This window comes from Oncorhynchus gorbuscha, linkage group LG03 (genome assembly GCF_021184085.1).
Source record: "Oncorhynchus gorbuscha isolate QuinsamMale2020 ecotype Even-year linkage group LG03, OgorEven_v1.0, whole genome shotgun sequence".
Lineage (NCBI taxonomy): Eukaryota > Metazoa > Chordata > Actinopteri > Salmoniformes > Salmonidae > Oncorhynchus > Oncorhynchus gorbuscha.
Genome location: NC_060175.1, coordinates 48,343,792 through 48,359,120, shown reverse-complemented (window position 1 = coordinate 48,359,120; position 15,329 = coordinate 48,343,792). Strand labels below are relative to the sequence as shown.

Sequence of the window (15,329 nt, the reverse complement as noted above, 5' to 3'; positions counted from 1 at the left end):
ACTGGCCGGAAGAGATCGCCTCCCATGGGAACAGGTGGAGGCACTAAGGAGAGCAGAGGCAGCCGGAGATAGGAGCCGACGATACGAGGGAACACGGTTGGCAAGGAAACCTGAAAAGCAGCCCCAAAAAATTATTGGGGGGAGGTTAGAAGGGAGAATAGTTATGCCAGGTAAGAGACCTGCGCAAACTCCCTGTGCTCACCGTTGGGCTAGAGAGACCGGGCAGGCACCGTGTTATGCTATGGAGCGCACAGTGTTTTCAGTGCGGGAGCATAGCCCGGTGCGGCACATACCAGCTCTTCCTATTGGCCGGGCTAGAGTGGGCATCGGGCCAGGTAAGCTTGGGCAGGCTCGGTGCTCAAGAGCTCCAGTGCGCCTGCACGGTCCGGTCTATCCAGAGCCACCTCTACACACCAGTACCACCAGTTCCAGCACCACGCACCAGGCCTCCAGTGCGCCTCGCCTGTTTAGCACAGCCAGAGCCTTTCTCCTCTCCTGCGCTGCCGGAGTCTCCAGTCTGTCCAGCGCGGCCAGTGCCCCTCTGTCCCGAGCTGCCCCGAGCTGCCCCTCTGTCACGAGCTGCCCCTCTGTCACGAGCTGCCCCTCTGTCACGAGCTGCCCCTCAGTTATGTGGGGATCTGGGTGAGGACTATTAGGCCATGGTCGGCGGAGAAGGTGGATTATCCCAGGACGCGAAGGGGAGGCAATAGGACATTTATGGAGTGGGGTCCACGTCCCGAGCCAGAACCGCCACCATGGACTGACGCCCACCCGGACCCTCCCTATGCTCTATGCTCCCCTTAGGGGGGGGGGGGGGGGTCTGTCACGCCTTGGTCATTGTATTTTGTGTTTTTTGTTATATGTTTGGGTAGGCCAGGGTGTGACATGGGTTTATAGGTTGTATTCGTATTGGGGTTTGTATTATTTGGGATCGCGGCTGATTAGGGGTGTGGTATAGACTCGGCTGCCTGAGGCGATTCTCAATTAGAGTCAGGTGCTTATCATTGTCTCCAATTGGGAACCGTAATTTAGGCAGCCTCAGTTTCGCTTTGTATTTTGTGGGTGTTTGTTCCGGTCTCTGTGTTGTAGTCACCAGATAGGCTGTAATTAGTTTCACGTTCCGTTCTGTTTTTGTATTTCAGTTATTTCATGTACCGCTATTCTGTTCATTAAAGTCATGAGTAACCTACACGCTGCATTTCGGTCCGACTTTCTTCATTCAACAGACAAACGCCGTTACACCTACCTCCTCATGCACACAATCTATATACTCTTTTTTTCTACTGTGTTATTGACTTGTTAATTGTTTACTCCATGTGTAACTCTGTGTTGTCTGTTCACACTGTTATGCTTTATCTTGGCCAGGTTGCAGTTGCAAAAGAGAACTTGTTCTCAACTAGCCTACCTGGTTAAATAAAGGTGAAATAAAATAAAACAAACAGACTTAGGTTGGAGTTATTGAAACTCATTTTTCAACCACTCCATAAATTTCTTGTTAACAAACTATGGTTTTGGCAAGTCGGTTAGGTTGTGCTTGACAGAAGTAATTTTTCCAACAATTGTTTACAGACAGATTATTACACTATCACAATTCCAGTTGGTCAGAAGTTTACATGCATTAAGTGGACTGTGCCTTTAAACAGCTTGGAAAATTCCTGAAATTGACGTCATGGCTTTAGAAGCGTCTGATAGCTTAATTGACATAATTTGATTCAATTGGAGTTGTACCTGTGGACGTATTTCAAGGCTTACCTTCAAACTCAGTGCCTCTTTGCTTGGCATCCCGGGAAAATCAAAAGAAATCAGCCAAGACCTCAGAAAAATAATTGTAGCCCTCCACGAGTCTGGTTCATCCATGGGAGCAATTTCCAAACACCATGTTAATCTGTACAAACAATAGTACGCAAGTATAAACACCATTTGGACCATGCAGCAGTCATACCGCTCAGGAAGGAGACGCGTTCTGTCTCCTGGAGATGAACGTACTTTGGTGGAAAAAGGGAAAATCAATCCCAGAACAACAGCAAAGGACCTTGTGAAGATCCTGGAGGAAACGGATACGAAAGCATCTATATCCACAGTAAAACGAGTCCTATATAGACATAACCTGAAAGGCAGCTCAACAAGGAAGAAACCACTACTCCAAAACTGTCATAAAAAAGACAGACCACAGTTTGCAACTGCACATGGGGACAAAGATCGTACTTTTTTGGAGAAATGCCCTCTGGTCTGATGAGACAAAAATAGAACTGTTTGGCCATAATGACCATCGTTATGTTTAGAGGAAAAAGGGGGAGGCTTGCAAGCCGAAGAACACCACCCCAACCGTAAAGCACACGGTTTTGGGGGTGCTTTGCTGAAGGAGGGACTGGTGCACTTCACAAAATAGATGGCATCATGAGGGTGGAAAATTATGTGGATACATTGACGCAACATCTAAAGACATCAATCAGGAAGTTAAAGCTTGGTCGCAAATGGGTCTTCCAAATGGACAATGACCCCAAGCATACTTCCAAAGTTGTGGCAAATTGGCTTAAGGACAACAAAGTCAAGGTATTGGAGTGGCCATCACAAAGCCCTGACCTCAATCCCATAGAAAATTTGGGGGCCGAACTGAAAATGCATGTGCGAGCAAGGAGGCCTACAGCTCTGACTCAGTTAGACCAGCTCTGTCAGGAGGAATGGGCCAAAATCCACCCAATTTATTGTGGGAAGCTTGTGGAAGGCTATCCGAAACATTTGACCCAAGTTAAAAGGCAATGCTACCAAATACTAATTGAGTGTATGTAAACTTCTGACCCACTGGGAATGTGATGAAAGAAATAAAAGCTGTAATTAATCATTCTCTCAACTATTATTCTGACATTTCAAATTCTTAAAATAAAAGTAGTGATCATAACTGACCTAAAACAGGGATTTTTTACTAGGATTAAATGTCAGGTATTGTGAAAAACTGAGTTTAAATGAATTTTCCTAGGTGTATGTAAACTTCCGACATCAACTGTAAATGTCTTGGAATGGCCTCAAAGCCCAGACCTCAATCCAATTGAGAATCTGTGGTATGACTTAAAGATCGCTGTACACCAGCGGAACCCATCCAACTTGAAGGAGTGGGAGCATTTTTGTCTTGAAGAATGGGCAAAAATCCCAGTGGCTTGATGTGCCAAGCTTATAGAGACATGCCACAAGAGACGTGCAGTTGTAATTGCTGCAAAAGGTGGCTCTACAAAGTATCGACTTTGGGGGGGGGGGTGAATATTTAAGCACGCTCAAGTTCAGTTCTCTTGTCTTATTTCTTGTTCACAATAAAACATTTTGCATCGTCAAAGTGGCATGTTGTGTAAATCAAATGATACTACCCCTCCAAAAAACTGTTTTAATTCCAGGTTGTAAGGCAACAAAATAGGAAAAATGCCAAGGGGGGTGAATACTTTCGCAGCTTCTACCCCCAAGCCATAAGACTCCTGAACAGCTAATCAAAAGGCTACCCAGACTATTTGCATTGCCCCCCCCCCACCCTGCTGCTACTACTCTTATTATCTATGCATAGTCATTTTAATAACTCTACCTACATGTACATATTACCTCAACTATTTGTATCTACTGCTGCTCTTTAATTATTTGTAATTCTTATCTTACTTGTTTTTTTAAGGTATTTTCTTAAACTGCATTGTTGGTTAAGGGCTTGTAAGTACACTGGTTGTATTCGGCACATGTGACAAATAAAATTTGATTTAACACATTCACTTGTTTTCCATAGAGACACACACATTCCTTATTAAGGCCTTGGCTAACATGTGAGACGTTGGGTAACGCCGAAGGTTGAAATTAAGTTAGAATCTTTTGGAGCCCAACTGGGTAATTCGATTGGGTTATGGCGCAGCAAATCAACTTAACGGTCAGCGAATTTCAATTTGTCTCGGCAGCTCTGGTGTCATACGCCCCTGACCACTGCTCCTACCTCCACGGAGTGTGATTGTGGTAGGAAAAGCCAGCTAAATATACATAAAGATATTTGCAAGAAATGTTCTTTCTTTCCTTCCTGGAATAACCATGGTTGTAAAACCCATCAGCTGAGTCACTGGTGGATAGGGATATGGATGGGGAAGTACCCCTAAAATACAAGCCCCTGGGAATAGTAGGGGTCTCAAAAAAGGGGCTATTATCGTCATCCCGTCAGACAGGAAGAGGAAATGAGGTCCTATAGGCCAGGCTCTGAACACAAACACCTCAGAGCTTGGGCCAATGAGATAATTACAATCTGCGTAGAAGAAGGATACAAGACAAAGGTCAATTTCCAACAGTGACCACATGCTTTGACACAAACGTCATCAGAAACCAACATTGGAGGAATATCCCAATGCAAAAGTGATACACAATATATACAAAAGTATGTGGACACCCCTTCAAATGAGTGGATTCGGCAAGTTCATCCACACCTGTTGCTGACAGGTGTATACAATCGATTACACTGCCATGCAATCTCCATAGACAAACATTGGCAGTAGAATGGCCTTACTGAAGAGCTCAGTGACTTTCAACTTGGCACAGTCATAGGATGTCACCTTTCCAACAAGTCAGTTCATCAAATTTCTGCTCTGCTAGAGCTGCAGCGGTCAACTGTAAGTGCTGTTATTGAGAAGTGGAAAGGTCTAGCAGCAACAACGGCTCAGATGCGAAGTGGTAGGCCACACAAGCACAAAGAACGGGACCGCCAAGTGCTGAAGCACGTAAAAATAGTCTGTCCTTGATTGAAGCACTCACTACAGAGTTCCAAACGGATTCCGGAAGTAACGTCAGCACAAGAACTGTTCGTTGGGAGCGTCATGAAATGGGTTTCCATGGCCGAGCAGCCCCACACAAGCCTAAGATCCAAATGCGCAATGTCAAGCATCAGCTGGAGTGATGTAAAGCTCTCCGGCCATGGGACTTTGGAGCAGTGGAAACGCGTTCTCTGGGAGTGATCAATCACGCTTCGCCATCTGGCAGTCCAACGGACGAATCTGGGATGAATTGGAATGCCGACTGCGAGCCAGGCTTAATCATCCAACATCAGTGCCCCACCTCACTAATGCTTGTGGCTGAATGGAAGCAAGTCCCCACAGCAATGTTCCAACATCTAGTGGAAAGCCTAAAGGGGGAACCAATTCCATATTAATGCCCATGGTTTTGTAATGAGATGTTCGACGAGCAGGTGTCCACAGCTTATTTTTGGTCATGTATTCTAGGAACCCCACAACAGAGACAACCCAAGCAGGAGTGGCAGAGCGATGGGGGACCTGCAGGGACACCTCTGAGGTTAAAGACCCAGCTGTCATCATGAGACAGCTGAACGCAACTCCCTGATCTGAGACACCATGTCTACCAGCTGCACATACCACCCACTACCACCCTACCCTACCCTCTGCCGCCTCCCCACCCAGCTAGGAGGCACTGGGGCTGGGGACAGACACAGGGACCCCTGGTTTTCAGACTGTAGGACATGGTGACAGAGAGAGACCATCCCAGTGTGGGGTCAGAGAGAAACGCCTGTGGAATCTGAACTGTGCTTCTACATGTGTTCATATGGAACCAGATACAGCATCAGAACACACTCCTTGGATAACAGTAATACAAATCCCACATCCTCTCAATCACACATCCTCTTAACACTGATCTGGAGGTGCGCCACAGGAGCCACAGAACCAACATGCTCACATTGCTGACTTTCATAGTCGAGGTTAATGGATCCTTTAGGTCAACCGATACGCATGCTTGTCATGCCAGAGACTAGTGCACATGGTGGCACTGGTCGTTTATCAGAGCAATGAAAGGCTTCTCAGCATAGAAATCTGTACATGAAGACATCTAGGTCCAGTAACATGGTAATGCTTAGATCAGGTTTAAAATAAAACCAGAGCTTGGACTTGCTGTTCTAGTTTTTAAAAATGAATTTAAAAAGTAGGTCTGTAATCTAGTTTTTTTGAGGACACCATAAAACTTTTACTTTACAAGGGAGAGAGTGAAAACTGGGACAGAGAGAAAGAGGGATAGAGAGAAAGAAATAAGGACAGTCACAACAAGCACCAGCCACCCAGACCCATTTAACCAGATGCTTGAAGTTCAACGCAGTACTTTTTAACTGGAAAAATGACACAATAAAAGTGACTTCAGTCAACATCTGGCAAGAACTAAGAAATGATCTTACCAAGCCAGGCGCACAGAGATAAAAAAGAGAACAAGTCTTATTCCCGATGTCTTTAAAGCGCTGCTGTTAGTCCCATCCACTGATTGCACAGACAGATGAAAGTGTTAGAGCCTGTGTCAGACCTAGAAACATCCAGTCAACATGTGACTCATTTAAACTCAACTATTTCAACCAGACTCCTCCTCAATGTACTGGTGATATACTTACAATGACTCAGAGTGAGGCACATGTGATGATAACCAGGTTGGATTTACTTTTGCCTTTATTCGCAGAGCTGAGTAGGGAAGGTTTGAATCTTCGTCAAAATAAAAGACTCAGGGCTTCATTAATTTGGCTACGTAAGGAATAGCGCCTGAAATCTGGATACCATTAGCTATATCTTGACACAGAAAGAATGTGTTTACAGGCTATATGTCAACATAGAAATGTCTATATAATAGATATCTATTTCATGAGAATCTCTAGGTAGACTAACACACGTTGTGCAATGGCGATTGAGCACCGATCGGTAACAACACGTTTAAAGTGTGTTTGATCTTCGCCTGACTGCCTTGGATTGAATCGTGTTAGTCTTTTGAGTGTAGCTATATCATTAGTGGCTAATGAAAAGGCACATACTATTCTTTTGGTAACTTAGTTCACTATTCACCATACCTTCACTTCCTCTTCAGAGAAGGCGCACAGATCAGTTGCCCCTAGGGCCACTTGTGATTAACGGAGGGCCTTTCTTCCTTTTGTGGCCCATCCTAACCCTGGGGCAACCCACAAGATAATGGGTTGCTATGACCCATATGTGAACCACCCCAAGTCACTTCTGGGTTACCTTACACTTCTCTGTCGTGCCTTCAACAAGTAGGGCACTTCCCCTACAGTTCATCTGTCCCATGGAACTCCAAAACACTACAGGACAAGCTACAGGGCAAGCTAACCCAACTTCTACCCCACATGCATCCCCTCTACATACACACACAGGTCATCTGTTCCCCATTCGACCTTACGCAATCAGGGTCAGAGGGTAGGAGAGTCTTGCTGGCCATGGCTAGGTCCTCCACATGGCTGAGGTTTGAAACCCAGGACCCAGGCAGAGAGCAGGGGCCAGGGGGAAGTGAAGAAACACACAGACAACTATAGGAACAGCAGTCTCCTGTTTAAAACTAACTGGAATACACTTGACCCCAAGCTACCCATGTTATATTCAGCCCCACCGTCCCTTATACACTCACAGCCAATTGCGGAGCAGTAAGGTGCATTTAACCATTCAGCTATTAAAAACTCTTGGTTTAAAATGGTGCAGTTCCCGCATATTTAGGAGTTGATAATAAATAAATAAATAACGTGGTAACGGGATGCTGGGAACCCCCTCTTTCTAATAAAGGCCATTAAACCAACTGTTTTCCCCATGATTGCAGTATGAATTGTTGTGCATTGACTGCTTGTCAGAATGCATGTTCCCCTCCCTATGGTACTCGCAACTTCAATGTGCCTTGAGAGGAATATTCATCTCGCACAGAATGCACAACAAACCGACTAGGTAAATAGATCAACTATGGACTTGTGGATTTTCTATTCATTACTCATTTATTTTGCAAGGGAGAATTAAACGTGTACTGTTCTAGTATCTTCAATGTGCGCCCCGGCTGTTCCATATTTGATTGCGTGGTGGCAATGACTGCAGCGGAAACACTGCATCTGTTGTGAAATCCACAATCCAGTACAGAGGTCGTAAGCAAGGTGATCGCCAACCATTTACTGTTTAAAAAGATCAGAATCCCTTACTCTAGTACTTCTGGACATGTTGACCTAAGGAGTTTAAGGCATTTTCCTGATTAGCTGTACAGGGTCAGAATAGCCAGAAATTCCCAGGCCATGTGATAAGAGTAACAGATTTAACGTGCGCGAGCGAGAGAAAAAGCTGTATAAACTAAACAGTGCTTAGGATAACACAGTTGGTGTGTAAACACAGGGTTTCCCAAAGTCGGTCCCGAGTCCCCCTCTGGGTGCTCGTTTTGGTTTTTGCCTTTGTACTACACAGCTGATTCAAATAATCAAAGCTAGATGATTAATTGGTTCATTTGATCAGCTGTGTAGAGCTTGGGCAAAAACCAAAACATGCACCTAGGAGGGGCCCCAGGACAGAGTTTGGGAAACCCTGTGTTAACAGGCAGATAGATATTGTAAGACCACTCCTCCGATGTATTTATAGAACTAAAAGGAAACTGGGATTGGAACAATTGATTGTCAAGTTTCCTCTGAACACTTTTCTCTCAAACGTCATCATCAACTGTTGAAATGTACATGAATTTCTGAACAGATTCAACAAAGTAAGAAAAGGGAACTTGGTCAAACTAAAGTAGACATTATGCACACATAGCTGAATGTCAAGAAACCCCATGTTCAGCAAGGAATACATGAATGCCCAGACCACTTCTGTCCTGGAATAGAAATGAATGATGCTTCTGTAAAAAGAGTGTACACTTTCCTCAAGACAAATCTTTGAACAAACTAAGGCTATCTGATGCATCTCTCAATAGAGCACTACATGCCCTATGAAGCATTCCACACTACTGAACTGGCAGAGCCTTCCACACTACTGAACTGGCAGAGCCTTCCACACTACTGAACTGGCAGAGCCTTCCACACTACTGAACTGGCAGAGTTTCTTAAAGGAAAATGTCAAAACAATTCTACTTCATATTCATCTCCAGCACCTCCCAAACATCAACATATGTGAAAACTGCAAGTTTCTATGTTTTGTATTACAAAAGGAAGATTAGCGTTGAATTGTGGTTTTAACCAATTATGAGTAGGTGTTACATAATAATTGGTTCATGATGTCATTGGAAACAGTTCCTCTATATTTTTTACTCCAAAACATAGAAACGCACCATTTGTATACTGTAGGTTGATGTTGGGGTGGTGCTGGAGAATATGAAGTTGAAAATGTTTGAAATGTCCCTTCGATCATGACTAGGCTATTAATCAGCCAGACAGTGAAGACGAGAAGAGCACAGGTCCCGAAATGTTCCTCTCCAACCCCAAACATGAAACAAACTCTGTTTTCATCCATTTATTGTTTGTCACATTCCATCTTCTCTCCTCATTGCATGGTGGGATCTAATTACAAGCCCAGAGAGAGAGACCAGTGAAAACCACCATATGGCTAAGTGGGGTGCAAAGCCCAGAAGAGTTTAAGACTCTTCAGCTCCACCCAGAGACACAGATGCCCATTGTTTTGGGGAGACATGAAGACTTCTGGGAAACATTGACTCATTAGGGATGACTACAGAGTGGTGGAGATTCCTGGGGAGTAAATGCTTCTAAAAAGGATGGAATGTCAAAGAGTCAGGCAGGCTGTACCTCCACCAGGGCCTTCGGACAGCAATGGGTGAGCAATTAGTTCCCCTTCTACCTTACGCAATCAGGGTCAGAGGGTAGGATAGTCCTTCTGACCCCAGCGAGGTGAGGTCCTCCACGTGGCTGAGGATTGATGCCCAGGACCCAGGTAGAGAGCAGAGGGGCCAGGGGGAAGTGAAGAGACACAGACAACTCTAGGGTCCCCTGTTAAGAACTAACTGGAATGTAGAAGTTCTGCATGTTATTACCCAAGAGCAGACAACACTTCTTTCCTCTGAAACGTTATTAAAGGGGACCTCAATCATGTTTTGTCTACGGTGGTATGGCTTCCCCCAACAGAGACCCCCATTGGTCTTTGATGGCAAGGGGCCTCGTGTTGTTTTAGGACAAATAAATGAGCGTATATGGGGCTGGAGTAGAGCGTAGCGGCAGTGAGCAGCACACAGGGGCACTGAGACAGCACTAGTGGCCATGGGCCAGGGGAAATAGAGCTGGCATGTGTGGAATCTGTCTCTCAAGGGGAGATGCTGGTTTGGATTCTGCCACCACACTGAGCACACGATAGGGTCTTTGAATGGCCCTTACTGTTAGGTGCCTTTATACCAACGTGAAGGGAGAGGGGAATGTCATGCACTTTATGACTGCGCCCGTCTTCACATTTGGTAGCAATTGCTTTAAAATGGTTGCGGTGTGATTCAGAGAAAATTATGAAAACGTGGTGCATGTGGAATGTCAGGATAAGTGAGAGTGAAAATAAAGGATTCCGAGGTAGCCTTACTTGTCAAATGGTCTCATGCCCAAAGCATTTTAAAGTCAGTATGCCACAATGGGATAACAAATAGGTTTTTTGCTATTACCATATGGCCTCTTTACTGAAACATGATTCTCTAATAGTTAAATCCAACCATGTCCTCCCTATCAACAGTCATTTGGTTCAATAGCAAAACGTACCTCAGTGACTCCTTGCTTTCGTCCGAGCTGTTGTCTCCCTGAGCTGGTCTGCTGTCCACCACTGTGTCTGAAGTCTCTCTCTCGCTTGGGGTCTCAGGGGTTCTGGGGACAGGCTTACTATCCTCTGGACGAGGGGTGCGGTGTCCCTGGCTGCCTGTACTCCCCAGGCTTCCTGGTTCATGGTGCTCTGGGAGAGGGGTGCGGTGTCCCTGGCTGTCTGTACTCCCCGCTCCATAATGCTCTGGATGAGGGGTGCGGTGTCCGTGGCTGTCTGGACTCCCCAGGCTTCCTGCTCCATAATGCTCTGGATGAGGGGTGCAGTGTCCCTGGCTGTCTGTACTCCCCAGGCTTCCTGCTCCATAATGCTCTGGATGAGGGGTGCGGTGTCCCTGGCTGTCTGTACTCCCCAGGCTTCCTGCTCCATAATGCTCTGGATGAGGGGTGCGGTGTCCCTGGCTGTCTGTACTGCCCAGGCGTCCTGGTTCATGGTGCTCTGGACGAGGGGTGCGGTGTCCCTGGCTGTCTGTACTGCCCAGGCTTCCTGGTTCATGGTGCTCTGGACAAGGGGTACGGTGTCCCTGGTTGTCTGTACTCCTCGCTCCATAATGGTCTGGACGAGGGGTGCGGTGTCGCTGGCTGCCTGTACTCCCCAGGCTTCCTGGTTCATGGTGCTCTGGACGAGGGGTGCGGTGTCCCTGGCTGTCTGCACTCCCCGCTCCATAATGCTCTGGATGAGGGGTACGGTGTCCCTGGCTGTCTGTACTCCCTGCTCCATAATGCTCTGCAAGAGGGGTGCGGTGTCGCTGGCTGCCTGTACTCCTCAGGCTTCCTGGTTCATGGTGCTCTGGACGAGGGGTGCGGTGTCCCTGGCTGTCTGTACTCCCCACTCCATAATGCTCTGGATGAGGGATGCGGTGTCCCTGGCTGTCTGTACTCCCCGCTCCATAATGCTCTGGGCGAGGGGTGCGGTGTCGCTGGCTGCCTGTACTCCCCAGGCTTCCTGGTTCATGGTGCTCTGGATGAGGGGTGCGGTGTCCCTGGCTGTCTGTACTCCCCGCTCCATAATGCTCTGGACGAGGGGTGCGGTGTCCCTGGCTGCCTGTACTTCCCAGTCTACCCGTTCCAGGCTCCCTGTCCCTCTCTCCAGTTCCCCCGGCCCGCTTGGCCTCAGAGCAGCGCTTCATAGCCTGTAGCTGGGAGAGGGGAACTATGTCGCCCCCTTGGGGTCGGTGCCAGACAGTCTGGCGTCCTACGGAGTTGTAGTAGTAGAAGCGGCCGCTCTGGGGGTCAAATAGCTCCCACCACTGGTTGCCGTCAGCCTGACGAACGGGAGCGCCTAAGGGAGGGTCCCAGCCGCATTCGCCAGTGGCCAGGTTCACATACATGCGCTCCTGAGAGCGTGGCTCCAGGATCTCCACCCAATCTGGACTAAAAAACAGACAGAAAATAATGTTGTTAGGACTGAGAGTAACAGAAAACAGCTTTGATGCAATTAATAACAAAACACTTTGTTCAGTATGGAAATCCTACTGATATGACCATCCCTGTTAAATGCTTATCCGGTAACCTGCACACAAGTTAAAGTCAAAAACGTACTACAAAGCAAACACCCTTACACGACCCATATGTATAGTGAATGTTTGTGACCACAACACGTGTCCATCTGTGTGTGAGTGCTATAGAATGCTGGTTCAGCAGTGATGTCATCCCTCTGGTGGGCTGAGGAGCAGCGGGAGGAGCTCTGTGCGTCTGTGATCTGACTAAGGGACAGGTGGACCCGCTCTGTACGGCACTAGGACCACAGCCAGCAGGCCTGGAGAGCACCATCCGAGCCAACAGCATCACACAGGGCATGGCATGAGGATCATTAGCAGCCAACTCAGCAGAACACAGAGGGCTGGGAAGGGGCGGGGAGGCGTTTGAGACTGGCCCACATACACACACACAGACAGGGTACAGAGGAATGTGTCATTGAGAAAGGGGGCAACGTGTCAGATTGAGGAGATACATTTGGGTCATGTTTCCCTTTGAGAAATCCCTTATATGGTCTCTTTTGATCTAGTTTTCTGATGCAGAGCAACTTCAAGTGTGCCAATGAATCCATGAGGGACCCACAGCCAGCCTGTCGTGTCCTTATAGTCGGCTGAGAACCCGGTTCGGGGCTAGGTTGGGGAGGCAGGAGGTAAAGACAGGGCATTGGAGAAGAACCTCAGGAGGCTGAAAATATTTGTCATGGGCCCTCAGATCTTCAAAAGTTATACAGCTGAACCATTGAGAGCTTCTTGACTGGGTGCATCACTGCTTGGTATTGCAACTGCTTGGCATCCGACCGCAAGGTGCTACAGAGGGTAGTGCGTACGGACCAAAATAAGAATTTGTTCTTAACTGACCTGCCTAGATAAAAATAAACTCCCTATCCCCCAGTAGCGATGATTGATAGTATAGTTTTACCATAATCCGGCCTCAAACTCTCTCTGACCTGTTTGACCTAGCTCTGATTGGTTGCCATGCCAGTTGCTAGGGTGCCGGACAACCTTCGGACTCTCCAGGTCACACTTCTCAGTCTCCTCCAAGCAGTTGCGGAGAGAGCAGAAAATTCCTACACCTATGCCCTACTCAACACAACGGGACTTCTGTGGACTGGGATGGTGTGCGTGCACAAAGGGAGTTGCATGACATGTATATTTTTCTCCAAAGTGAGTTGTATTGTATGTTTACTTTGTTATGTAATGTGTGCATGTAGCATATACATTTATCAACCAGGTCATTCAAGATTGAAGTAGAATTGGACGTCTATCCATGTCCTGAGGAAGTCGGGAAGGGGCAACAGTGAGCACTATTACCATCAAGTAGGCTTGGGTTTTGCTAGGGTGTTGTGGACAGGGGTGGTGGATGGGCGTACTCCCATGACTCTGGATCAGAAGGTTGCGCGTTCGATCCTAGTCCTGGACACAGGTTAGTAATTTTTGGTTTTAACCGTTTACCAAACCTTAACTATTCAGAATGAGTGCCTAAACTAAATCCTTAACTTCAAAATTTGGAGAAATGGAATGATACCGAGCAGCAAGAGCAACACAACTGATTCCAAATGTGAGGTATGAAGAACCTGGATGGTCTAATTCTGCAGTGAGACGGAGCTTGTTGACATGTATACATTGTTTCCATTGTTAAAAGCTGTTGCTCCATTTGTGCTATTAGTTATTGCATTGTGTAAAGTGTGTTCATTACCTCTGTTTCTGTCCATTAGAGAACCACAACGATTCCAGTACATCCCCATGTATCTGAATGTTTGTGTGTGTTAAAGTTCCTGTGTGTGTTAACACTTGGGTTGCTTTATTCCCCTTTAACTGGGAGGCGGTGTCAGTGGTTGACAGACCAGTAAATGCATAGAGCCGGGGTTTTCATTCTTCAAGTCTACTCCCAGATCATCATGGACCAGAGTATTTGACCATTTCCCTACAATTTGGGACACATGGCCAGAGAACATGTGGTGAAGGGGGGGAGCAGGGTGTCTGGCACGGGCCACAGTACACAACACATGCCCAACACATGCCACCCGCACCCCCAGCCTCAAAATAGCCTCAGAAGAGAAGAATACCAGCCAAGTCGACAGGACTGCCTTTGCATTGGGCATAAAGCTCAGTGGAAACTATCTGTATGCGTTCCCCTCGTCACTGCCAGGTTAACATCCAGGGGGACAGGGGCCCTCCACATGATCCCTGCCTGTGTGGTGTCAGTGTGAATGTTTCTGCTGTCTGTTGGGAGACCATCTGCCTCCCACTCTGAACAAGGACACAAAATTCCCTGTCACAGCTTACATGACTGTAATTAACATGACCCACCTCTTCAAGAAGAGAGACAAATAAATCTAACTTAGCCCTGTTTTCTTTGAGCATCTGCAGTCAAAGAATGTAAGAGTCCACATACATCATTATGTGAGAGAGAGAATGAGTGTGTGAGCCAGAGAGAGAAAGACAGAGACAGACAGACAATGTAATGGCAATATAAACATGTTTCATGCAAATAAAGCCTTTTTGAATTGAGAGAGTGATGTGATGAGGGATAGGCATGGGGGGGGGGGGGGGTTACAAGTCTAGCTAATCACAAAAGAAAATTCCTGCAGTGAGGCGCATTGGATAGTTTCAGTCGAGGAGGGAATGACTTTTATACTGATGGATCAAAAGCTTAATGGGCGGGAAGCAGGTGGAAATAAAGGGACAGTCAAACTAGAGACGTGAGCAGTCAATAGTCCTATCCCACACACCCACTCCTCAGCCTCCCTCCCACTGCTTCCAGTCTCCCAAGGAGGCATTACCTTTACAGCAGCAAGCAGAGTAGTGGGGTGTGTGTAGCATAGGACTATTGACTGCTTATGCCTCCAACTTGACTGTCACAATATTATCTTTGCTCTAGTTGGTTGTACCTGCACCAAAACGGCAGTATTTATCTTCATATTTTTTAAATAGTAAGCCAATTTGGTTTCTTATGGCTCTCTTCACCTCTGCAGCAGACATGGTGAGCAATGTGCTTGGAACATCGAATCGCAATAAAAGAAATTGTAGTATCGGCACGTACGTATCATGACAATATCGCAATGTGAGGTCCCTGGCAATTCCCAGCCCTAAAACAGAGCACTTCACTTTGGATTCAACCCTGTCAAAGTCACGTTTTTGGCATTACATTATTGTAATGAGAGAGAAAGAAAATCTGAAAGAGAAAACAGCAGCGGAGAGATGTTGTGAACACGTGCATAAAACACCACCATGTAAACGTGCTGACAGGAAACCGGGGGTTAAAGGTCATGTGCATAGGCCATAGTTAGATGTGTAGGAGCAGC

The 15,329-nt window shown here is 46.7% G+C and overlaps 1 protein-coding gene across 2 annotated transcripts in view; it reads right to left on the bottom strand.

The window, feature by feature from the left end:
* Positions 1-15,329, bottom strand: part of LOC124031466 (rho GTPase-activating protein 39-like) — a 50,625-nt gene that overhangs the window by 17,865 nt on the left and 17,431 nt on the right. For both annotated transcript variants that reach the window (XM_046342720.1, XM_046342721.1), the window contains exon 2: positions 10,493-11,920. In XM_046342720.1, the coding sequence (XP_046198676.1) occupies positions 10,493-11,920 (1,428 nt within the window). The remainder of the gene's footprint in view (positions 1-10,492; positions 11,921-15,329) is intronic.